The 27,703-nt window shown below is 35.1% G+C and overlaps 1 protein-coding gene across 1 annotated transcript in view; it reads right to left on the minus strand.

Moving 5' to 3' along the window:
* Positions 1–27,703, minus strand: part of CNTN5 (contactin 5) — a 1,333,698-nt gene that overhangs the window by 36,741 nt on the left and 1,269,254 nt on the right. The window contains exons 19-21 of the mRNA XM_031653895.1: positions 26,489–26,559; positions 24,776–25,010; positions 15,059–15,168 (exon numbers count right to left, since the gene is read on the minus strand). Of these exons, the coding sequence (XP_031509755.1) occupies positions 15,059–15,168; positions 24,776–25,010; positions 26,489–26,559 (416 nt within the window). The remainder of the gene's footprint in view (positions 1–15,058; positions 15,169–24,775; positions 25,011–26,488; positions 26,560–27,703) is intronic.

A 27,703-nucleotide genomic window follows, 5' to 3' on the forward strand; every position in this document is an offset into this window, starting at 1 on the left:
GAGGAGTGTTTACTCTTGAAAATCTGAAACTGCAAAAATAAGAATTGTGAGTTTGTGGCTTATTTTGTTTGTGGATGTTCTTCAATCCCTCTGGCAATGGTGGCAAAAGATCGCAGCTTTATCAGTTGGAGTAGCAAAGGAAGTTTATCAGAAAGAGCAGTTGAAAATACAAAATAGAAATTCAGGAAGTGAGAGAACTCCAGGAAGGATAGGAGCCACAACCTGAGTATAAAGCCTGTTAAATCCTTGGCTGAATGATAAACTATGCTTGCTCAGAGATAAACATTGGAGAACCTAGTAAGTAATGTAGGCAGAGACCAAGAGAAACATTGAGGACAGAGTTATATTAGGTGTGTTTTTTTAGTTCGTAGCTTTTTACACTGAGTACATTTTCTAACCTGCATGTTCTCAGGAAGCAGAGAGGTGACAATTTTTTAAAAAGCATATACTTTAGAGATTTTTAATATGTTTTGTGAAACAGTATAATGGCTGACAGTTGCTTCAAAATAATATAGGAGATTGACTGGCATTACACACAAAACAGATTATTCATTCATTCGTAATAGATGAAGGTAAATGTTAAGTTTGTAGAAATTCACTATACTTTTCTGTATATTACATTTCAGATATTTAAAAAAAATTTCATAACACAAAGTTAAATCTAAATTAAATATAGGATAAGTTAAAATGGCACCAAACAGTAAAATAGAGAAAATCTAAGAAAAGACTTTCAAGACCTATATATTGACAAAGCTCAAAGAAGGCTTAAAAAAGTGGAATGTACCATGATTATGAATTAGGGAACTCAATATTGTAAAATAGATAATTCTCCTGAAATTACTTTGTATAGTGTTATTCATAACAGACCCAACTGGAAACAACCTTAATGTACGTCAATGGTAGAATGATAAATTACTTGGGGGGGTTACTCACACGATGTAGTTTAGAAGACAGCATTACCTACACTCACATGTTACAATATGGGTAACTCTTACCAACATAGTGTTGAGTGAAAAATACAAGACATAAAAAGCTCCAGATGATTTCAAAGACTGGTAAAAACCAGCTAGTGTTGTTAGAAGTCAGGATAGTGAAAGAGGAGGGAATACTGTCGGACTCATTTTACAAGCACAGCATCACCCTGATACCGAAGCCAGGCAAGGACACTAAAAAAATAAATAAATAAAAAAAACAACTATATGCCAATATCCCTGATTAATATGCATGCAAAAACCCTCAACAAAATACTAGCAAGGCAAATTCAACAGCACATTTAAATAATCATTCATTATTATCAAGTGTGGGGATGTAAGGATGGTTTAATATTTGCAAATCAATAAATGTAATACATCATGAAAGACAAAAACCATATGATCATTTCAATAAATGCGAAAAAGCATTTGACAAATTCAACATTTTTTCATGGTAAAAATTCTCAACAAATTAGGTATAGAAGAAATGTACCTCAACACAATAAAGGCCGTAAATAACAAACACACAACTAACATCATTCTAAACAGGGAAAGGCCGAAAGCTTTTCCTTTAAGGTCTTGAAAAAGACAAGGATGCCTACTCTTGCCACTTCTCCTCAACATAGTACTGTAGGTCCTAGCCAGAGCAAATACACAAGAGAAAGAAAGAAAAAAGCTTTAGAATCGAAAAGGAAGAAGTCAGTTGTCCCTGTTTGCAGGCAACAATCTAATATATAGAAAACACTAATGACTTTGCCAAAAAACTCTTAGGAATGATAAGCAAATTCATGAAAATTACAAGATTAAAAAAATACAAAATTTAGTAGTGTTTTTATATATCAATAATGAACTACCTGAAAAAGAAATCAGGAAAACAATCCTATTTAAAATAGCTACAAAAAAATAAAATACTTAGGAATAAGTTAAGCAAGAAGATGAAGAATTTCTAAATTAAAAACTATAAAACATCGATTAAAAAATCAAAGAAGACATAAATAAATGGAAAAAAAACCCCTGTTCATGGATTGGAAAAATTAATGTTAAAATGTCCATAGTATCTAAATGGATCTATAGATTCATTGTACTCTCTATCAAAATTCTAATGGCATTTTTTTTACAGAAATAGAAAACACAATCATAAAATTCATAGAGAACTACAAAAGACCCCAAATAACCAACGCAATCTTGAGCAAAAATAATAAAAGTGGAGGTATCAAATTACCTGACTTCAAAATTTACTGCAAAGCTATACTAACCAAAACAGCATGCTATTGGTATAAAAACAGATACATAGATCAATGAAACAGAATAAAGTGCCAGGAAATAAATCCACATAGTTGTGATCAATTGGTTTTTGACAAAGGTGCCAAGAACACATAATGGGGAAAGGATAGTCTCTTTAAGAAATGGTTCTGCAAAAACTGGATATCCACATACAGAAGACTGAAATTAGACCTTCAGCTTCCACCATATAAAAAAATCAATGCAAACTGTATGAAAGATGTAAACATAAGATATAAAACTGTAAAACTGCTAGAAGAAAATGTAGAGAAAAATTCTATGACTTTGGTCTGGGCAATGAGTTTTTGGATATGACTCCAAAAAACACAGGCAACAAAAGCACACACACACAAACCAAAACCAAAACCAAACAAACAAAAAAAAAACCCCCAAAAACATGGGATTATATCAAACTAAAAAGTTTTTGCACAGCAAAAGCCACAATCAACAGAGTGAAAAGACATCCTACAGAATGGGTGAAAATATCTGCAAACTCTACATTTGATAAGGGATTAACATTCAAAATATATATGCAGCTCAACTCAATAGCAAGAAAACAAATTACCCGGTTAAAAAATGGGCAAAGGACTTGAATGGACATTTCTCAAAAGTAGAGATACAAATGGCCAACAGGTATATGGAAAAATGCTCAATCTCACTAATCATCAGGGAAATGAAAAGAAAAACCACAATGAGATTTGTATTTTCTTCTCTGCAGTCAGAGAAGAACCTGCAGTCAGAAGTGGGAAGGGAAAGCCTAATAGCAACTTGCAGGAGGGAGATCAGGTAAGGCTATGAGAGGTTTAAGGACTTTATTGCCCTTAATGATGCCATCTTCTCTCCAAATGACTCTTGCTCAAGTGTAGCTTCCCTCAATTAGTAGAGAAGAAAATACAAAGATTTATATTAGGAAAAATGCTCAATCTCACTAATCATCAGGGAAATGAAAAGAAAAACTACAATGAGATGTCACCGCATACACATTAGAATAACTTTTATCAAAAAGTCAAAAGAAAACAAATAGAGAAAAGAGGATTGATACATTCCTATCAATCCTCCATTGATAGGAATGTAAATTGGTGCGACCATTATTGAAAACAGTGTGGAGGCTCCCCCCACAATTAAAAATGGAACTACTATATAATCTGGCAATCTCACTACTTGGCATATATTCAAATAAAATGAAATCAGTATGTCAAAAAGACATCTGCATTCTCATGTTTATTGCAACACTATTCACAATAGCCAACACACAGAATCATATCTTGTCCATCAACAGATGAACAGATAAAGAAAATGTGTTATATAGACACAGAGAAATTATATTCACCATTCAACTATTAAAAAGAAAGAAATCCTGCCATTTGCAACAACATGAATGAATCTGACGACCATTATGTTAAGTGAAATAAGCCAGGCACAGAAAGACGAATATCACATGGTCTTACCCATATATGGACTCTAAGAAAGTTGATCTCATAAAAGTGGAGAGCAAAATGGTGTTTATCAGGGGTTAGTATGATTGGGAGGGCTGGGACTGGGGAGTGGTTAAAGAATACAAAATTTCAGATAAGATCAAGAAGTTCAACATTGTGACTATAATTAATAATATATTGCATTCTCGGCCGGGCGCGGTGGCTCAAGCCTGTAATCCCAGCACTTTGGGAGGCCGAGGCGGGCGGATCACGAGGTCAGGAGATCGAGACCATCCTGGCTAACATGGTGAAACCCTGTCTCTACTAAAAATACAAAAAACTAGCCGGGCGTGGTGGCGGGCGCCTATAGTCCCAGCTACTCGGAGGCTGAGGCAGGAGAATGGCCTGAACCTGGGAGGCGGAGCTTGCAGTGAGCCCAGATCACGCCACTACACTCCATCCAGCCTGGGTGACACAGCGCGAGACTCCGTCTCAAAAAAAAAAAAAAAAAAAAAAAAAAAAATAATAATAATAATATATTGCATTCTCTAAAAATGCTGAGAGTGGATTTTCTCACCTAAAAATGATAACTATCTGCATATGTTAATTAGCTAGATTTAGTCATTGTATGACATATTTATATACTTCAAAGCATGTACATGATAAATCCATTTAATTTTATCTTTAAGAAAAAAGGGAAGTCAGCTTGGCGCAGTGGCTCATGTCTGTAATCCCAACACTTTAAGAGGCTGAGGCGGGTGGATCACCTGAAGTCAGGAGTTCAAGACCAGCCTGGGCAACATGGTGAAACCCCATCCCTACTAAACATACAAAAATTACCTGGGCACTGTGGCATGTGCCTGTAATCTCAGCTACTCGGTAGGCTGAGGCAGGAGAATCACTTGAGCCTAGGAGGTGGAGGTTGCAGTGAGCCGCGATTGCATCACTGCACTCCAGCCTGGGCAATAGAGTGAGACCCCATCTCAAAAAAAAAAAAAAAAAAAAGTCAGGATAGTGTTGTTTTGGGATAAGAATTAGGAGAGTGACTGTAGGAGACCTGAATTGGATCTCTGGGGCTTAGTAATGTTCTGCTTCATGGACTGGATTATGGTTAGACAAGTGTATTTACTTCGTAGTAATTCATTCAGCTATCACTATACGTTTATGATTTGTGTACTTGTCTGTATGCAGATGTAAAGAAAAAAGCCTTGCTCTTTGGAAAATAAAGTCTCAGCTATTTAGTAATTGGCATTTACTCAATTAGCAATTAGAATGCTTATAATGCTAAGTATATATTTTGTAAACCTTTTAATTTTGGGTTCACCTTATACAATTTCTTCATTTCCTAGTTTATTAAGCAAGCCCATGTCTGTATCTGTGCAACACTCATAGATTTAGCACTCCTCTATCACAGGTACATTGTCAGGTGCTTAAGGTATAAACCCAGCTTTCAAAGGGAGAAGATTTTTTCACAATTTAGAAATTTTTATATGGGCTGTTCTCAGAAAATTTCAACAAAAATGTGCAAATATTTGTAAAATAAAATCATTTGTGCACTTTTCTGTGTGTAGATTTGTTTAAAAGCTCTGCCCTTTGGAAAATAAAGTCTCAACTCTTTAGTAATTGGCAGTTAGTCCATTAGTAATTGACATTCTTAGAATGTCAATTATAAATAAATGGTTATCTACATTTCTGATTCCATTTTTTTTTTTTTTTTTTTTTTGCATGGATGCTCTGCTTCTACAAATGTGCATTACATAATAGAGTGAAACTGAGGATGGAGATTTGATGAACTCATGGATGGCTGGGTTTAGGGATTAGAAATCCGTGTTTAGAGGTGGTGCAGTAAATTCACATTCATGTTGAAGAGTGAAAAAAATGAGAAATACTTCTGAATATGATAAAACATATCATCAATACTTTTTTGGTTCCATTTGTGTTACTACAATATGTTCAGGAAAATATCCTAATAGTCTTGAAAATAAAATAGTTTATGTCAAAATTTCGTAGAAAAAAAATTTTAAAGTTGTTTGGGTTAGAGAACTTCAACCACGAAGCCACGCATCTAGAATCAAATGAAACAAAAACACAGTAAAGTGAGTAACTATTTTTGATAAAAATTATAGAGTTGTGTTTCAATAGGACAAGAAAAGAACAAGTTAAACAATGGAAACATTACTTCAATTTGCTTTTGATTTGATGATTTTCAGAAAACATAATTTTTAGTTAGCCTCACAGTCTATGAAAATAAGCCAAGAAAGAAATCTAATGATAGTGACATAAAAGCTATTTGATTTAAATGAGTCCTCAGAATTTCAGAAAAGAAAGGATAAAATTGGCATTTTATTTTTTCTTATTGTTTAGTTTTTTGTATTCTTACTTTTATGTAGTATTAATAAAAAGCCAGAGAGGCTCTGTAAAATGGCTGCTACCCACATAGCATATGGAAAATAAAACAATCATTGTTAGCTTTCTGGTGACTGGCTTCATTTCAGCTTCTTTCTCCCCTTTAACTTGTATCTGAAAGTCCATCTTCACACAAATATATTTCCTCCCCCCACTATACAAATTAAATACAATCTGTCTAGCACGAGTTATTGTCAGAGAATGAGGAGGCTCATTTGTTTTGTCTCCTACTCTAATGATTACAGTCAGATCATAAAATAAAGAATAACAACAACCTTGTCCCTTCTGCCCTGAAGAAATCCCCACCACGACTTCTTTTATAGAGCAAAACACAATTGGTGTCTTTTCAGTGCAATCAATAAGTGGAAATGGCTTTAGTGACATGTCTAAAATGAACTTCTGAGTTGCATATCCTCTGGAAGGTTTAAAATGAACACGTGAACCTTGTACATAGCCCAAGCAAAGAAGTTGCTAGAGGTGCCTTTTAGTGAGTATTGTAAAATGGGACAAGTTGTTTTGTCTTTATTTTTTTCTTAATAATCACTAAAATGTTCAGAATTGAAACCAGGACACTGTGCACTTAAACTCATGCTGCAAAATACATTGTTGCTTATTGTTAAAATGAGTCCAGCTATTAAAAAGATAAAAATACAGTTAATAATTATCTTAAAAGAAGGGATGAATGAATACAAGCACCATAAACTTGGCAATCATGGAAAACTTTGTTCCACAGGCAGAATATGAAATATAATATAAATATTTTAAAAATTATGTCTATTGAAAAAAGTTTCATTTCTATTTTATTCAGTTAATATAACTTTTATTCATTGACTTATTTGGAAAATTAAGGACAATTTCAGGACAGAAGCATGTTCTCATTAAAACAGAGAAACTTACACCCATATAGGGCATTGGCACAAATTTATTCACACAGTTCGTTCAGAGGATCAGGATCCTAAGGAATCCTGGGATAATTATAGACACAAGAATTATATTGTTCCAATGTATTTCTTTTTTGTTTACTTTAACTTCCCATAAACCTCCCTCAATATTAGACTGTGAGCTTTTTGAGGGTAAGGACTAGATGTTATTTATATGTACATTCTCAGTGCCCAGAATAGTGCCTGATACTGAATAAATGCTTGATGAGTGAAGGAGTGAAAAAAAATGATTCATCCAACATTCCATTATCACAATTTACTTTGTCTGTTTTGCTGATCTGGGAAAATCACAGAAATGATTATGAAATTTGGCCTTATCCTTTACTCTTCCTTCTTGCCAGAGTGGCATCTGCTCTGAATTTGTATGCGCATAAAAATCCTTTTATGTTCTGAAAAGCTTGAGGGACTCTGCTCTAGGATTCAGAGTTTACCATTCACAGGACACTTAATGCTGGTGGGTTCATAAATTCAAAACTGAACCTAATAATTTACTTGTATGGGCTAGTGACAGAGATGGCAATCCAGATGGGACAGTCATGGTTATTCATGAATCAAAGTTGTTCAATAAATACAGCCCACTTTCAATTTTCAATCATGCTGCATATCATAAGCTAGACATTTCACATCTCTCAGTGTCAGTGCTTTCTACATTTAGTCCCTGCTGCCATAAAATTTCAAGCTAATTCCATGCAGGTAACCAAAATTTACAAATGGGTGGTTCTAAGCAGATGTTGACAAAATTTCTCAAATATTTGAAACATACAAATAGATGGATTAATGTCTACATTTGGAATTTCATATTTTTTTTCTTATTTCTTCAGATGGTCTTTTTTGTGAGGTAGTGCTATCCTTTCAGGAGGCAGCTGGTTGAAAGGAAGAGACACCATTTTTCTTTGTACAGTGGGGTTCTCATGTAGCCTAATTGTGACCTTTTAAGATGTCCACAGATGGATCCACTCAGAAACAGAAAGGGATAAAATTGCTAAATTGTCCTCAAGCCCCTTACCATTGATCACTTTGTCTGGGCTGTTATCATTCTGACCTTGTCTTTTTGCAAAACTATTCTTACCATCTTAATTGCTATGAACATTCTATTAGATAAAGCAGTTCATCAATTTAATAACAAAAATCAATCACTATTTGATTTGAATTGTTTCATGTACTTGAAAGTGTTGGGTTAGTTAAAAAGGAAAATAAGTTTAAGTCAAAATGCTTGATTTATTATTTCTTAAACCAATTAAGCTGTAACGGAAGCTTCCTTGTGAAAGGCCAAAATGCCAAGTGTAAGTAGATGATTGACAAATGCTACCAGGGGAAGCCTCTGACTGAGATCCTTACTGATGTTCTGCAGAAATGCATCAGGGAAAAGATGATCAAAACCAAGTCATCAGCAAAAGGAGCTACCAGAGGTTAGGATCAAGACCCTAGTTTAGGATTGAAGCAAAATACAAAAACTCGAGAAAATAGAAAAAGTCTCCCTTGCTAGACTGCAAACTTCATAAGGTCAGAAACTCAGTTTTATTGATTGTTTCAGCCTGAATACTCCATCAAAACATAGCAGGTACTTAATGAATACTAGTTAAATAAATAAATGAATAAATAATTAACGAGATTCAAATGAAACATAAAGTCAGGTCAGGGAAATGTGAGATGGCATTTGACTGCCAACTTAGGGTCAGAATCAGAGTCAGGCTGCAACCAAATCAGAAGAAACTGCAGTCAGAAGTGGGAAGGGAAAGCCTAATAGCAACTTGCAGGAGGGAGATCAGGTAAGGCTATGAGAGATTTAAGGACTTTATTGCCTTTAATGATGCCATCTTCTCTCCAAATGATTCTTGCTCAAGTGTAGTCTCCCTCAATTAGTAGAGAAGAAAATACAAAGATTTCAGAGACAAGTGAATTACAAATAGGTTCTGGTTTGATTATTTATTAAGGAAAATGCATTGAGGTGTTACTAGTTAATACCACACTATATATTCCAGGGATACAGTCATCAGTTTCAAAGTGGAACATGGGTATGGACTTGACAGAAAACATATTCTAGAAGGAAATAAATCTGTGTACATGACTTCAGAAATGATATCTTGTTTCTTATTTACCTTCTCTATAATGCCTGGTACATCAAGGCAAACACTATGTTAAAGTCTCAACTTGACTTCTTTTCACTCTGTTTGTTTGAGGCTAAAAGAGTTTTCTGCAGTGGCTACTTATGCTCACATTATAATATGCGGTGCAAAAATATATTCAGAGGTTGAATTTTACTCTTAACCATTTCTGATACCAACACTGGAGAGCTGTGATTCTCAACACAAGAATGAATACCAAAACCCTTTGGTGTCCTGACAAGATACAGGAAACTCCACATCAAGTAAGGTGCTGATGGGCTGAGAGCTCTGAAATGACGTTCCTTTGCCCTCAAACTATTTCCACCAACCATTCTTTGGAAGCAGTGGCATTATTAAGGTTACTAAATGTCTATAACTTGAAGTTACTAATTGACAACATAAGGGATATTGATTATTTATTTGATTGTGGAAGTTGTCACCTATAACCTGTAAACCAAACAGGCACTGTTCCATCGTTATCTCACTTGATCTCTTGGCAGCATTAAGCATAGTTAGCCAGTTCCCTCTTTTTGGTCAACTCCTTTAGCTTTTTTGATGTATACGTGGTATTCCTGCTACCAAACTGATTTATTCTCTTTGCCAGTCTCCTTGCTGATTCCTCCTCTTCAGCTCAACTTCTAAATGCTGAGTGTTCCAGGACATAGCATAGCCCCCCTCATTCCCCTCCTCTCTACTTCTCTCCTCTCCTCTTGAAATTTTGTCCTCTGATGCTTTCCTATGGCAACATGGCTTTAAATATCACTTCTGTAATGGCCACCTCTATGTTTTCAGCCCTGTTCTCTCAATTGGACTCCAAACTGGCATGTTCTACTGCCTATCTGACTTACCCTCTTAGATTTCCAATAGGCATCAAAAATTCAATGTGATTAAATAGAACTCTTGATTTCCTAGCTTCAAATCTGTTCTTTGTTCAGCTTCCTTCATTTTTTTTGGTAAATGTCACAATTTACCTATGTGACCAAGCCAGAGATGGAGGAATCATCATTTCTCTTTCCTCCACATCAGATCAGTCAGCAAATCTTGCCAGTCCTGCCTCTAAAATACACCTGCTTCTCTCCCACTCCACTGCTATGGCTGAAGTCTAGGCCACAATAATTTCTTGCTTGGATTATTGTGATAACTCTTAACTGCAATTCTCTGGCCTTTCTTTCCTCTCCCTTTCATTCTTCACATAAGAGCAGCCAGAGTGATTAAAAAAAAAAAAAAAAAAAAAAAAAAAAAAAAAACCCATAAATTGGACATTGTGACTTCCCTCCTTAAATTGTCTCAATGGCTTTCTACTGCACTTCAAATAAAATACAGACTTTTTTTTCATAATCCATATATCTATACATATCTTGTCTCTACCTAATCCTCCAACTATTTTAATTTTCCAGTGCTTCACTTTCTTTCTGTTCTCACAGGAACCAGGTTTGTTATACTTTTGACCCTCCATGTGTATTGTTATCAGAGTTTATCTCGTTACTTATTTGTTTGATTTTTTAAAAAATTGTCTTCCCCCATTAGGATGTAACATTCATAAGAGCAGAAGCTTATCTATCTTATTTATGTTCTGATTTGGGAAAAATAAGAGGGGCAGCTGAAAACACTGTCTTCTCTATTTTCAAAGTGGTTCATAGTTAATGCTTTTGTAGTAGCTTGCTGTTTTAGACTTTGCAGGGAAAGTTAAAATTATGGCTAGAAAAGTGACTCATAGGACTGACATTATAAGTACATAAAATGTGAAACTGATAATTTTGGTTTTGGTGACAAATGCCCTTGTTTCAATATTTGTTTCATTGTCACCATGCTCTGAATTTGACCATTAGTAAATATAGGTAGGATGGTGGTAGGGATAGAGTGAAAAAGAGGATAAAAGTAAGCAAAATTGTTAAGCTTTTTGGGTTCATTATATTTTAGTAATAATCAGGGAGATCTTTTACTCAGTGACATTTTTAATAGAGAAAAGTAAGTGGGGAGAAGATGAGAGCAGTAAATTCCAGATGTGTTCGGTGAAGGACAGAGGCAGAGCTCTCTTTCAAGAGAAAAAGAGTACAGAAAAGAGAGAGTAAGAGAGATTCTGAAAGTTTCACCTACATCATATTTAGTGTTAAATATACATGCAGCTATTCAGTTATGAAACAGTGTAAATCAAAAACAGTCTTTGCAGAATATACTTAAAATAACAGTTAATGTCATATCTAGCCAAAGTTTTAATTATGTTCTATTTATAAAAAGCAAACAATTTCCAAATTAATGAGATATTGATTTTTATTTTCTGGTAACAAGATGCCATATTTTGAAACTACAATTTATAATGCACTATGAAATGGAATAGTTACTATGCCCATGAATTCTGTCCCCATTTTTTTGTATAAAGTCATTGTCAGAATTTTTGTTGATTTATTTTAATTCAGAAATGTGGTCATTATGATGATTGTTCCAGAATTTGATTCATTCTTATTAACGTTCTGTTTTTAAATATATTCCATTTTTGCTTGCAATAAGTTATTTTGAATGAAGCCAATCTAGTGAAAACATTGTGCTCTGATGGTCTTGAGTGTCACTCTTGAGTGTCACTCTTGAGTAATCTTGATCTTAACCTCCAGTCAAGCCTTCATTATCAGCCTTCCATAAAATCTCTCTCATCAAAGTTACTTACAGTCTCCACATTGCTGTATCCATCTGGCAATCTCAGGTCTCATCTTTCTGAATTTCCCAGCAGCATTTGACACTATGGAACATTCTCTCCATTTTGAAATTCTTCTCTTGGCTTCTGCATTTCTTCAGTGTCTCCTTCTTAGTTTCTTCAGCCAGACCCTCTCCTCTTCTTTGCTGAGTTCCAAATTATGGGCCACCCCAGAGCTCAATTCTCAGGCACCTTCTTTATCAACTATTCAGTGATCTCAGCCGGTATATGCGTAAAAACTATTTATATTCTGATGATTTCCCATAGTTATAGCTCCATCCCCAATCTTCCTCTTAACTCAAGATCCGAAACAGAATCCTTGATTTTCACTCTAAAACCCACTCTTCTTTGTGAGTTCCTCATCTCTGTGAATGACAATGTCATTTACCTATTTTCTTGGTAAATATCTCTGTAATTATCTTTGTCTCATCTTTTTCATAGCCTACATGTAGTTTGTGGTCAAATTCTGTCTCACTTCAATTCAAAATATATTTTAAAATGCCCACTTCTTATCAACTCCACTGCTACCACTCTAGTAGAAAGCAGCCTCATTGTCACTGAGGATGGAACAGCTGCCTCTCTACTCTTCTCTCTGAGGTGCTCCCCAGGGTCTATTCTCTACCTTCTAGATTGAGAGAGGCTTTACATATGTCAGATCTTGACTTGTCCCTCCCAGTTAGAAATACTTTATGACTTCTTACACTTTGGATGAAATCTGAACTTCTCTGATTCCTAAGACCCCAGAAACCTGTTCCTTGTCCTGATAATCTCTTCATCATCATCCTGCTACCACTCTCCTTGTGCTCCCTACTCTCACCAAAATTACTCACTTCCTGTTCTTTGAAGAAGTCCAGCGTGCTAGTACTTCAGAGCTCTTGAGCTTGCTGTTCTCTCTGCTGTCTCTCATTACATCATGTCTCTACCCACACCTCACAACCACAGAAAGGTTGATTTCTCAAACCTCTGTAAAATATCAGACTCTCTCACTCTTTACCTTCTTGCCCTAGTTTTCTACATAGCCTGTATCATCAACTGAAAGTATATCACATATTTAAAAAAAAACAAACATACGATTATTTCTTAGTTTGTTGATTGTGTGCCTTCCCTACTACAATATAAGCTTTATAAGAGCAGGGACTTTGTTTTGCTCATTGTTTTGTTCCTGGCATTTAGCTCAATGTCTGGTACTTAATAGGTCTACATAAATATTTATTGAATTAAAGAATGAATGATTTATATTTAGGAAGGGAAGAATTGTGCACATGTGATCTCTGCAGGACCTCACAGAGAGATGTCAACATGGTGAATAATGATGGTTATCTGAAGGTCATGCTAATAGGGCAGGTAAAAAAAAAAAAAAGCTTGAGGGTGACTGGCTATATAAAAGGAACATCCCTCTGAGATATAGGAGCCTGGATTGTCACTCTTCCATGCACCAGAATATACTTTGTGGCTTTCTGAAAGTACACACCCCAGACGTCTGCCCCAGATGTTCCGATTCAGAGGTTTAGAGTGAATTCACACTAATGTAGTTCTTTTTGGTTGAAGTCCCCAAAAGCAGAACTTGAGATAGGGATTTTGGTGCATATTATTTACTATGAGGATGCTTACAGGTAAAACCTGTTAAAAAGGGAGGAACTCAGAATAGGGAGCTAGAGGGAGCTGAGCAAGAATGTGGTTCCAGGAAATCTGGCTTTGGCCTGATGCATACAGCAAGGCTCTGTATCATAAACTACACCATAAAGTTGTTTCCTCCCTGAGGTAAGAGACCAGTATCAGTCAGTCATTGATCTTAGGCTGACTAAGTGTGATGAGGTCACTTTCCAAGTAATGTAGCTCTCCTCCATGGAGGGCAATTCTCTAGAGTGGGAGCTGAGAACCATTAGCAGTCAACACTCACAGCAGCTGGAGGAGGCACACTGTCCCTCCTCCATAGAGAAGGGAAACTGGAAAAACCACCACAATGTTTTCTGCAGTTGGATAGAAAGGGGCTAATTGTTCTGCACAAACATTCATTCATTCATTCAACATATATTTATTGTGGTCAGTTATGGGCCAAATGTATATACTATCATTTGCTGAGATTTAATGACAAACAAACATGGTTCCTGAAGGATAGGGAGAAACAGAAATATTCATCACATAAACATGCAGTCATAATGGGATACTTACTAAATTATTGCAAATAATTAATTGAAGCAAGATTGTAGAAATAAGTCCCTGATATTGTATAAGTAGGTAATGGTTTCCCATAAATTGTTTTTGCTGTAACTCTTAGAAAGATGGTATAAATTCTGTATCATAGAAATCATTATCTAATACCACCTGTATGTTAATCAAATAATTATCAGGCATTATTTGAAAACTCAAATAGAATTAAAAATATGTTTCAGCCTGGAAACCATGTTAGTGTACAAGTCCTATACTTGATCATTGTTCAAAACACAAGATGATTTTCTCTTAATGGGAACTGAAGCAGAGAAAAAGTAAGAATAAATTTTTTTTTAAATGCAACTAAAGTCTTGGGTCAGATGCTAATTCTTTTTGTCTTTTAGACATTATCCCCCTTATTCCTCTCCATGATTGGCCAAGCAAGGCAAGAACAAGAACAAGAGCTGTGTGAGAAGCAGAATCTTGTTATCATAGAATATTCATGTTCACAGACTACTCACAATCTGCTGGTCTCTGTGGAGGCTAAAATTTCATTGGTGTTATTCATTTTATATGAAATATTCACCACTATAAGACTGGAATAACTATGTTTAAAAATAGCAACATTTAAGGGACAAAAAGAAACTATCTGAATACATAGATACAATACAGATCATTAAATTCCAAGCAAAATTTGATAATTCAGCACTGGGGGTAAGAGATACCAAGAAAGTACAAAAGGAAAACTTGTATTTATACGTTAAATTATTAGAAAGAAAGACACAAAAACTTTTAAAATGACCAATAAATTGGATACCATTAAATATCTACCTATAGCTCCTGCTTTTGTCTACAACTCTATTTTCATCTTTTAAAAACATCTTTGCATAGTGCTATGGAAGCTATTGTCCTGAAAAATAAACCAGTTAATGAGCAACATAACAGATGTCAGTAAAATAGTATTTCTTAGTTTCTTTAACATAGAACAAAATTTCAAAGAAATTCTGTTGAAATTCTGAAGTGTCACCGAGATCTCTCTTTAGGAGAATGTGATGCCAGAAGAAATAATAGGGCTTATTTTCAATCATTCTGTTCATACCTCAAATCCCTGTGGTCTTCCTAGACTCTCCTTAATGTGTTTCCATGCAACAAGAATCTCTGACACAGACACACTTGTTGCCTTGACATCTGTGGGAGCAGCACTGGGTTCTGTATGAAGGAAAACAAAACAGAGTTATAAAAAGTTTATGTCCATCAAAGCATTGCACGTGAGTCTGTCAGGTGTTAACTTCCTCTTACCTTATTTTTGAAATGAAGGGCTGTGGTAGTTATAAAAAACACAACAAAATACAAAGGTGATTCTTTTGGATTTCTGTACTTGGGTCAAGTCTCATCAATACCTTACCAATGACAAATGACAAATCTAGCAAGACAAGCAAAGACATTCATCCTTGGATCAGCTAAGACATTTCTGGGGAACTTAAATTTTCGGCCAATCTAGCATAATGCCTGTAAAAATGGACTGTGGCGTCAAGGTTTACTTTTTTTGTTGTTGCTGCTGCTGTTGCTTTTTGCCTTAAAACATTTTTTTTTTAGCTATTTATTTACCTTTGGGTAAGTTGTTTTATCTCTTTCTAAGCCCTAGTTCCCTCATCTATAACGTGACTATAATGAGAGTATTTATCTCATAGATTTAAAGGTTGGTTTTAATTAGAATAGTGCATATAAAATATTTAGTACTGTGCTTGGCGTTAAATATGTTCATTCACAAAATACCATATTATTTTATTTTTTTATTCTGTGTAGGCATAAATAGTATCTAAATTTCATTAGACACTTTTTGTTGTTCCACCAGAAAACTACATTTTTATGATTATATAAGGAATATGCTATGAATCATGATATTTAAATGGCATGCATTGACTTTTAAGACAGGTGCAGGTGGAACAGAAAGTCCCCGAAGGGCTCAGTGCTGTGGCTCAAAACCACCTTTCCATTTGTTTCTACATTCAGTGACCTTTCACACTAATTTTTTTGAAACACACAACGTCTGACTGGCATCCATCAAAAGGTGCACTTTATTCGAGCCTGCACTTGATGTGAGGAACAAAATATTTCTAGTGTTGACACGGTTGAATCATAAATACTGTGTCACAAACACACGTTAAATGAAATGGCAGAATAAAGGCCATACATTAGTTCAAACAGTTCTGTAAAAAGTCTATTAAAAAATTCTACTCCATAAAAATTGTAGAGATTTTGGTACTAACCCCTTATCACTGATTAGAGCTCAGCTTCATCTATGAAATTCTTGTTTTGTTTTGTTTTCTTCAATTTAGGGAACCATATAGCAAAGATTGAGTTCTAAATAAAAATGTTAAAAGGCAACATTGAAGCTATAATCATTTTCTGAGGTGTTTCCTTTTCTAAAAGAAGCTAGTCATACATGTGTCTGGAATGCTTTTATATATTATTAATTGAAATATATCAGTCAAAAATATCTAGCCTGTTATTGCAAAAGGAGCCTGCAAAAACTTTGTTGGTCCAAGCAATTATTTTCTTTTGGCCAAACCTTTGTTAAAAACACATGCTATAATTGTGTCATCTCAAAGTGCTTTGGTGAATTCACATTAATTTTTACACAGAAGCTGACATTAATTACTGCCATGGTATAAATTATAATTGCTCATTCTGTCACCTTTTGAATTTTTTTTATTATTTTCCTTTGCTCAGCGGTTTCCCTCATCTCACTTTCCAACTCCCTATTATTTGTGCATCTATCCAATTTAAAACATGCATTCTGGAAAAATCTTCTATCTTATTCTAGAATTCTGATTACCAGACTTGCAACAGACATTTTTTCCCCATTGCTATTTAGTAGGAGTTAAAATTCTTGATTTTGCAAGTAAATGAAAGAATGTTGATGTTTTTGAGGTGTGTACAACTTGATCTCTGGGATTTAGGATACAGTTTATTTGAAAGGAAACCACACTTTGAATATCATTTGCTATTCAGTAGCAGTTTTACTTCTCTTCAGAATAAATGCATTGCAGAGATTTGTGTGCCAAATGCTTTCTTTCAACTTTTATATTGCTGAAGCAATTACATCTTTGTCAAAGAAGATTGCAGGGGGATAAATAACTTCAGAAGCACAAAACATGTGGTGGGGTAGCAACCTTTCCCTATCTCTTTATCTCCAAAGAAAGGAATTATTTCTCTATCAAATTTCAGTACTACTGTACAAGTTTAAGTAGTTCTCACACAGAAAGCTTAAAAAATATTAAAGTAAAAGTAAATAAAAATGTTCAGAAACCTGCTTCTCAAACAAGCACCTTAATTTTTATTTAAAAGCTCTAAGGATTTTAAATTGGGGTCATATCACACCTACATTTCACAGTTGCATTTTGGGGAGCTGCATGTTATAATTTCATATAATTGAATGACAGTGAATCAATCAACAAGAACTGAAGAGTCATTTTAAATCGTTTTTCACCCTCTTAATCTAATCAAGCGTGTCCAGGCTTGGCCCAGAACAGCTTTGAATGTGGCCCCCCAAAAATCTGTGAACTTCTTAAAACATAAGATTTTTTTTGTAACTTTTTTTTTTTTTTTTTTAGCTTATCATCTATCATCGTTAGTGTATTTTATGTGTGGTCCAAGACAATTCTTCTTCTTTCAATGTGGCCCAAGGAAGCCAAAAGATTGAACATCCCTGAGTGGTATCAGAAGTTGATCTATGTTGACCTGAATTAGGAATTTCAGTATGTAAAAAGAGTGACCTCAGTCAGATTTTCCCAGAAATTTTAGTATGTAATATGTATACCCAAGTGAACATTTTCAACTAGGTCAAAAATTGGTCTGCAGAGAGAAGTAACTAACTGGATCACAGAACATCTAGTTTGCATTGAAACTGGCCATTCGCTTTGAGCATCCCACTGTAACCGATTGATGGAAAGTTACAACTAGAAAGGACTCTAGAAGTCATTTGGCTCCAAAGTCACAAATGCAGGGGCAGTGGGTCTTTAGTCATGTTTTGTTTGTCTACATCATGTGTTAAATTAATTTAAGCCAACATGTTAAAATAAGAATTTTGTTGGTGGGACTGTAAACTAGTTCAACCATTGTGGAAGACAATGTGGTGATTCCTCAAAGATCTAGAACTAGAAATACCATTTGATCCAGCCATCCCATTACTGGGTATATACCCAAAGGATTAAGTAAATCACGCTGCTATGTTATCATTACGCACACGCATGTTTATTGCAGCACTGTTCACAATAGCAGACTTGGAACCAACCCAAATGTCCATGAATGACAGACTGATTAAGAAAATGTGGGCACATATATACTCATGGAACACTCAAGCAGCCATAAAAGGAAGGATGAGTTAATGTCCTTTGTAGGGACATTGATGCAGCTGGAAACCATCATTCTCAGTAACCATCGCTAAAGAACAGTGAAACCAAACACCACATGTTCTCACTCATAGGTGGGAACTGAACAATGAGATCACTTGGACACAGGAAGGGGAACATCACACACTGGGACCTATTGTGGAGAGGGGAAAGGGGGGAGGGATAGCATCAGGAGATATACCTAATGTAAATGACGAGTTAATGGGTGCAGCACACAAACATGGCACATGTATACATATGTAACAAACCTGCACGTTGTACACATGTACCCTAGAACTTAAAGTATAATTAAAAAAAAAAAAGAAAAGATGAATTTCTGGCTTCTCCTGCAGGGGGCGGGGGAAAGAAGACGGTATGAAGCCTAAATTCTTGAGTGTTGGCCGATGAGGTTTAGTGGTGGACTCCCTCAGTCTGGGCGTGTGCTTCTACATATGCCAGAGTTCCTACTACTCCCTATTATCTCACACAAGGAGTACTTCATTATTTTTATTTCTTACCTCACTCCTATGTGCTTTGGGGTAATGGACCTGTTTTAAATCCATGCTGTCATTTTGCAGATTAGAAAAGTAAAACGTACAGAGGTTGATTTATCCATACTCAAAGCTCCAACTAGAACTTGGGACTCAAATGCTCTTTCCTCTGTTTTTAAATTGGCATAAAGAAAGAGGCTGGCTCATTCTTCACCTCCTAGAGTCCATTTTGAGTCACAGAATAAGTTTTACAGAAAACACAGATAGTTCCTTCTTTTGTTGCCCAATTGCCTCCAAATAACTGACAGAGGAATGGATAGAATAAGATTAGAAGTAAACAAAAAGACAAAAGAGATGAAGAGATCACTCAAAATACTAATAATTGCTATTTATTGAGGTTCTGCTGTGTTTCAAACCCTGTTATTAATTCTTTACATGTCTTAATTAATCTTCCCAACAACCATGTTACTACTACTAGCATTTTTTCAGATGAAGAAATCAAGGGGCAGAGAGGTTAGGCTACTTACTCAAGATCCCACAGCTGCTTAAATGTGGAGGGAGGATTTGAACACAGGCAGTCAGGCTCTGAGCACCACACTGTTCTGCTTCTGTGCCTATGTCTCTGTTATACTCACCTGAAGCTTTTTCCTTTTCTATTTCTCTCTTTCCCTTTTTGCCCCTCCACATCTGACTTCTCTCAAGAATGTTTGTGTTGGGCTCCCTACTTGGGCTCTCTATTTCTAGGTCTTGTGAGAAACCATCTATATCCCCATTATCACCTGCTTAATCCTGCCACAGGCTCACTATCAACTCCTTTGGTTCCTGTTTCACAGACTCCCTGGTAATTTTGAACCTCAGCTGCACAGCTCCTCCTCAGTCATGTCATATTCAGGCATCTCTGAAACTCTCCTGATCTCTAAATCACAGGATGTATTCTGCCACTCTCACTCCCATCTCTTACACTGGGGTAATTTAATAAAAGTTCAGAAACTTATTTCTGAGACTGTACTAGCATTCTATCCAGTGGAATCAAAGACTTAGAAGTAAACCTCTTTCTTTTTTCTTTCTTTTTTTTTTTTTCCTGTTACTTGTGATGATATTAATTAGGCCATGGCTAACTCCTTCACTGTAATCTTGGGATATGTAGTGGACAGGCTGATTGATAGGTTTGTTTCTGTTAGATTAAAAATGTTGAACAATATTACCATGTTCATGAATTTAGATGATACATTTGTATGAAGTGACCTAGCAGCTGGAGTTCTTCATGTCATATTGGGGTATGTGCTTGTAATATTGACTATACACCTGACTTCCCAAGAGATCCCTTCCCAAGAGACCCCTAGAGCAACAGCATTAATCAAAAGAGAGTTTAATAAACTCCTGGAGAGAAAAGGTATGGTTTCATTATTTAAAAATTCGGTGAAGACAACTGCAGTTGAACTTTTATAGGCACTAACCCAAATAGATCATCTGGAAAAGACAGGAAATTATTTCTTGTATTTTACAACTAATATGTCAATTGATTAATTTTCAAGTTCACATAAATCCCACTGAGCTCAGTTTCAGCTAAGGATGGATCTGGAGAATAACACCTTAGGAATGTTAGGCTTTAATTTGGGCTGTGGTAGCTCCACTTGCAATGAGATAATTGTATATCATTTTCTGCAAATGAGGACAGGCTTTTTAGGTTTAATAAATATATGAGCAGGACATTTTTTACAGATAAGGCAAAAGCCAAGAAAATTAGAAAGGATAAAGGATCAAGCACATCACAAGTAAATAAATCTTTCAACCTATAATTAACTATATCAAATTTTCTTCTGTTTTTCCATTAGGTTTAATTGAATGCTCCAGTTCTTTTCATTTCTGAAGTTACGGTGAGAAGAACTAAGTGGAAAATGGGTATGTTTGAGTATTCATTATTTCTTGAAATGTGGAAGACAAAGCCAATTTAATGTTTTTATCTTGGAAAAGAATTATTTTTTATCAGTTTTACCATGCATTTTGAGAACTTATTTTGGAATTTTACTGTTCTTTTTATAACAAACGGAATTGTTTCCAAAATAAGGGTGTTGTATAGAATTATATCATACCCTAGAGGTCTGAAGCCAGGCTTAGGAAGGCCCATAAACCTTGCTTGGTTTAAATGGCAAGGATATTTGACACATGTACAGGGTACATGGATATCTTGGCAGGCAAATATCTCTCTTCTCCAGGGCTTATGTTAGATGCTGTTTGGCACTGACAGAGTCATTAAGGGTCGCTTCTCTTGTGGCAACATTGAAAGGTTAGCAGAAAAAACATTTGAAACTTTTTCTGAGAGTACTCTAGGGCAATACTAAACCTCAGAGTTGTGAGACTTAAGGTCATATCCCAAGTGATTTATTGATCAAGCATCAACATTTGTAAATGATGATTTCTTTGAAAAACATGTCAATTCAAGGTTTTCTCTAAAATAATGTAATTTTATTTGCATTCTGAGATACTTTATTGATAGGAAAAGAAAGGGATAGAGAGAATGGAGAATGCACATAAACACGTATAAAAGCATGTTCTGGGTATGAATGTCATCTGTTCTCCATGTTCCACTGGGAAACAGGTTGAGAAGTAGTACTGTAAGGTGTGCCTTGTAAGTTTTTCTGTTCTATGCTTCCCTCCCAATAACATAAATTCTGGTAGCTGCATTTGACATTTTTCTTCCCACCTTGGTGTCGGCTGTGAAAAGGTAGCTTTTTCACAGTGCTTAAGGCATGTAGCTGTAATCTTGAAAGGAAGAGGAAGAACTAAGCCCGTAAACGGAAATAGAAAGGCGGTCTCACTCCTCTTGATCTTTACTGTATCTAAGAATGTGGAGGGATTTTGAGGTGATAAACAAGTGGATTGGGTTAACGGAAGAATAAGGAAGCAGGATTTGTCTTATGGAGAAATACAATCTAGCTCAGATTAGTTGGGCTTTGGGCAAGAGTGTAATGATAAAAGACACACTGTGAAGCTGTGTGAACATCCATAGACACATAGAGGGGAGAAACCTGCACTGGCAAGAGTCTAAGAGTGTAATACGTTATTTTACAAGGGCATTACAGGCCTTTCCTCTTTTTAAAAATGGTTTAATCTTGGAAATGCTCACTCCTTTTTAAGTAAAGCAAATTGTGAAGTGACTAAAAAAGGATGTTGGTTTTCCCTTTTTATTGTATAGCAAAAGTGGATCTATTATTACTATCCGTACTAAGACAATTGTTAAAAAGAATATTTTATTTTATTTTAATCCACTTATTAATTTTTTGAGACAGGGTCTCACTCTTTCACTCAGGTTGCAATGTAGTGGTGCCATAAAGGCCATAGCTCATTGCAGCCTCAAATTCCTGGGCTCAAGTGATCCTCCTGCCTCAGCCTCCCAATGTGTTGGGATTATAGTAGGCATAAGCCACTGCTCCCGGCTAAAATGATGTTTTAGAATATAGAATAAATTGACAGAGTTTTAATTTGAGATTTGTACAGGATTCCAGAGATGTTCTATTTTGAGACCTTCATTTTTAAAGTGGAGGAAGCTAAGCCTCAGAAAGTTGAATAAACTGCCCAAGATGGTCTAGTTAGTGTGATCAGATTTGACCTCAGGTTCCGCTAACTCCCGGTAAACGCTTTTCTTTTCCCTTGTCCTGCCTTTCTTGGTTGACACACTCTAATGATGCTAACGCTTTACTCATATTTACATATAAAGTTCCAAATTTGTAAACGTAATTAGTGAGTAAATGCCAAATACATGCTTGAATTTCATTGTCAGAACAAAGGACTCTGTCCAGATTTAATTTGCCTAATATATTTTGTATTTCAGTTGACTAAAATAAATGAAGTGTTACATTACTATGAAATATGTTACAGGAATAACCTCAGTGTCTTTAAAAGAAAATATGCACGTTTTCTATCCAGCTTGAAAGAGAAATCTCCAAAGGCAAGCCATTTCAAGTTGAAGAAAACACAAAGTAAAAAAACTCAAGGTGGTTGCTATAAATTAATTTCAAAGCAAAGGTTGACAAAGAAATTACAAAGCTGAATTTCTTACAGGCAGCACTGTTGTTACTATAAAAAGCATGTTCACAAACTTCTCCACTTAATCTCTCATGTGACCTTTGATGTTATATAATTGATAATTAGGTTCCAACATTTTTAAAGGAAAAAGAATATGCACTCCTGAATAACACATGTACTTCAAAATAGATCTTTTGAGCAATAAATAATAGAAAATATCATTATTGTATACATTCCTGATGAGGCAGTATAGTATAATAGTTAAAAAATGTGCTTTCCAGTCATATAGACCTGGTTAAAATCCTAGCTCTGTCACTTACTATCATTTCTTGTAACTGTCACTTACTGGTGTGAATTTGAGTATGTTACTTAACCTCTCTGAGACTCAGTTTCCATAAATGTAGATTAAGGCTTGAGATTCCAATTTCATATTTGATTTTAACCTTTACTTTAGATAACATAAGTAACATGGCCTACGGGCTTTATCTGAAAACACCTCAGAAATCTGAGATGCTAAGTGCAATGAGTATCTCATCAGAATACCTATAGTTCCTTGCCATTACTTGATTCTTCACTTCCCTGGCTATTGTTATGCTAAGATAAACTTTCGGATTCTGCTTTAAAATTTGGCTCTATATTACAAAAATATGAGGCAGCTTACTATTGAAAAGCTACATCTTCCATAAATCAAACATTATCTTTGTTTTTTAATATTCACATTACTATATTTATATCCCTCGTGAAGCTCTGAGCTTCACGGGGGATATAATAATTATGAATAATACTCTTGAGCTGTTCAAGTCCTGCATGTGGCCACAGAGGAAGTATAAAGGTTAGTTTATATTTACCACACTGATTGGGAGGGTAAAATGAATGCTGCCTTTGGTGGAATATTTTCTCAGTCATTTGTAAATTTAGGAAACATAAGTCTGTTTTTTCCTTTTCTCATTTTTTTCCCCATTTGTAAGGTCAATTGAAATCCTACGTTTGAATAGAAGAAAGACTAAGAAGAAAAGCTAACTTTAAGAGGCTAAATCTATTATTATACTTTCTCTCACCCAGAAAATTGAATTTTTTGTTAAAAGTTGAAACAACTCAGGATCTTTGATGTGAGAAGCTGGGTTTCCACTGTAGCTCTACCATGTATTAAGCATAACCATTTTTCAGTTTACGCATCTGTAAAATAGGTACATTGTCTACTTGGTACTGCCTACCTATGAGTTCTATCTTGTGAATTAAAGATGGTCATGCCTGTAAAGGCAGCATGTTATACAAAAATCAAGGAGTTAGTGGTTAGACAAACCTGGATTTAATTCTCAGCTACAAGCAGTGTAACCTTTAGCACGTTCTGTAACTTTTCTGAAAGTCAATTTCTCTTTCTACATAATGGAGACAATAATGTCTATTTCATAAGATTGTCATAGGATTTCATGTTGTGTTTGAAAAGCTTCCAAGAAAAAGCCCTGTCTGAAACTTCTTTATTAGTACAGTGCTTTATGCATAGGGTTAGAAATATTTATTTGTCACATAAATGAAGCATTTATTTAAATCTACTTTACATATATATTGAAAAAATATAAAAGTATCTAAATTTCAAACCAAAGATGATTGGCTTAATGTCCACCCAGAGAAAGGGATATACTGCAGGGATTACCAATATTGTTGTTTACATGGATATATGTTTGCCATATATTGTTAGGGTTTGAAAAACATAAACATACGTGGAATAATCAACTTTTAATTTAAAAAATTAAAAAAGGTTGGAAAATATATATTTGAAAAGTTTAGTGAGATTATGAATTTCTTTTGCCTTATTTGTATTTTCTCATATATGTACAACAATATCTGATTATTTGTAAAACAAAATAAAATGTTAAATAAAAATAATAGGAATAAAAATCTGACCTCCTTCAGCTGAACAGATGACCACAATTTGACTAAAAGGCCCATCTCCTTTATTGTTATAAACGCCAACTTTCACTTCAAAGGGAGTAAGAGGAGGGACACTTTCATCTCGATAAATGAATTTGGAAGCTTCAGAGGATGTCACCATTTTTTCCTTCCAGCCACGTGTTCCATTGGGTCTGAAAGCCACAATATAGCCAAAGCCTTCCCCATTCTGAAACTCTTCAGATACTGGCTAAAGAAGAAAAATGTAATTAATTATCATCAAAATGATTGATTAAAAACGCACTTTCTCCAAATTCTTAATTTTAAAACAAATATAGATAGCTAGAGAAAGGGAGAATCTCAAATCTTTATACTACATTGGAAGCCAAAATAGTACAATCACTTTGGCACTTCTTTGAAAGTTAAAAAGCTTTAAAGGTAAAAGAAGAAAAATTGTATCAGTTGAAATGTACAAAAATCTCAAGAGAATTGAAAACTTTTGAAGTGAAACAAATTTGCTCCAATTAGTCATGTATATGAAATGAAGATATTTGGATTAACATGTTGGGGAAAACTGTCCTATGGTCTGGTGGTTGGGAATATCTTGTCATTGGTAATGCTCTGCAGAGCCCTTTAGACCACAAAAGTAAGATATAGTAATGTTAAAACCTTTTTTTCTAGTGTGCTTTGCAATTGCTTTTATGGTTACTGACATGAAAAAATTGGACTATGGTATTCAAGAAGCTTCTTGTGCTATATGGCATAGATTTAAATTGTTACATGGGCTTCAACTGCACACCATAGAAAAGAATAATTGTGATTGACCAGTCAATGTGGAAAAGTTACCAGCCACTGTCTAGCACAGTGCTTCACACACAGTAGATACGCAATAAATATTTGCTAAGTAGATTTTTTCCTTGAATTTTGTTATGAAGAAAAGCCATGTATTAAGTGGTGGAAGAGAGACAAAGCCCATTATATGAAAGCTTACATGGAAAGGCAGTTCCATGTAGAGAAATTTCGTCTCAGCGAAGGTCAGCTATTGGAAAGTTAATACCTCTATAGACATCAGAAACAACGTTGAAGTTTTATTGAAGAAAAGGGGGAAAGGACAAAAAAAAAATAGGACAGGTGATGTGCTCATGGAATAATTCTTACTGGGAAAAGATATCTCTGTACACTTTCTTATTGTTGTTAGAGTTTGTAAAGGAGTTGCTCTATTTGCCATAACAGACATTTCCATTTCTGTATATTCTAAGACGGATTTCTGTGAGCTACATAGTTATATTTAATAATAAGGCTATTTAACATCCAAAAAGGAAGGTGGCTTCATGGAGAATAAATGTACTCTTCACATCCCCTCCCCCTTCATCTCCACTGTTTTTCTTTGACAAATGATACTTTGGAGGCCATATGATGAGATAGACAACGTAACACAAATTTTGTAATCAAAGTCACAATTCTGTTTATTAGGGAAAGTATGTAACAATGCCTCAGTTTCATGATTTGTAAAATGAAGAAAATCATCCCAACTAATAAGATTGTTGTATGGGTTAAATGAGATAGCCTGGGTAATGTGGCATTTATTCAGCAGTGGTTAATTCCTTCCTTCCACCGGTTTTAGCCTCTAAATGAATCAAGTGGACTGCTTAATCATAAAATAATTAAATCTCACACTAAGCCAAACAAACACCTGAAGTACTTTGTGAGAGGATGTGTTTTTCTTACCTCCCAGGCAATGACTAACTCATGCCTTCTTCCACTTCTTCCACTTACATTGGTGGGCGCTGTCTTCGGAACTGTGGATAAAAATGGGTGGAGAGTGAGGAGAATAAGAACTCCCAACCTAAGTTGGATAAAATCCCGAAATAAGTCAAAAGTTTGTTTGAAGTCAGATGGTCATATTAAAGATTAAAACAAAATATTGGTGACAGAAATACCCTACTTTCAAATCTATGTGGCAGACTTTGATATACTTTTTTTTTTCATGACCACTTATTGTACCACACCTCTTGAAAATGCTCTGTGGTAGCAATTTCTAAATTAATAATTAACACTATAGCTAAGAACATCTAATAATGATTAGGTAAATTTTGTCCATACAATTGCTCACTTTTCTCCTCTTTGCTAATGATATGACTCTTTTTTGTTATCCCGGGGCTTGCAGAGCCACTGAAAAATCCACAGGTCAAGATTAGCATTACTGCCTTACCAGAACCCCCAGGAAGCTCCAGTATTTTTTTTTTTTAAAACCTTAGCAACAATTCCGTGTAGTGAGAACCTACTTAAACGAATAAACATTTAAAAAAAATCTGTCAAGAATGAATCTCTCTGCAAACTGCAAAAGTTATGGGCAACCAGTGGAACTTTTTCAAATGAATAACTATTAAAAGAATAAATGTGTCAAAGGAATAAATTTCCCCTTCAATGCACCAAACCACAAAATCTGCAGTTGAAAGGGAACATTTTCAAATGACGAACTTTTAAATGAAGAAAACTATTAAAAGAAATCATTTTCCAGGCTATGAGCCTGCATTAGCAATTTTACACTTCAGCATTGCCTTTCTATTCCAGCATATCGTTTTTAAACGATATTGATATACTCATAAACAATAAATTCACTCCTATCTATTACTTACTTGGAATGAAAGGCTATTAATTACTGGTAGATATTCACACAGCCTTTTATACACCAGAAAAACTGAAGTGGAATTTATATACTCCTGGGAAGGAAAAAAACAAAAACAAAAACAAATTCTCCTCGGGCCAGAAAAGAGGGTGAGCAAACCTGTGAATATATAATTGGCTCAATTGAAATAAATAACCTTTATTTGTCGGGGTCTACATTTCAGTATCCTTTGGCACTTTTCTCCGTGAACACAATTCTCTTGCTCAGGCTCATGCAGCTGCTGCCAATATAGGATTATGCAGCAGCAGTTACCA

This window comes from Papio anubis, chromosome 12 (assembly GCF_008728515.1).
Source record: "Papio anubis isolate 15944 chromosome 12, Panubis1.0, whole genome shotgun sequence".
NCBI lineage: Eukaryota > Metazoa > Chordata > Mammalia > Primates > Cercopithecidae > Papio > Papio anubis.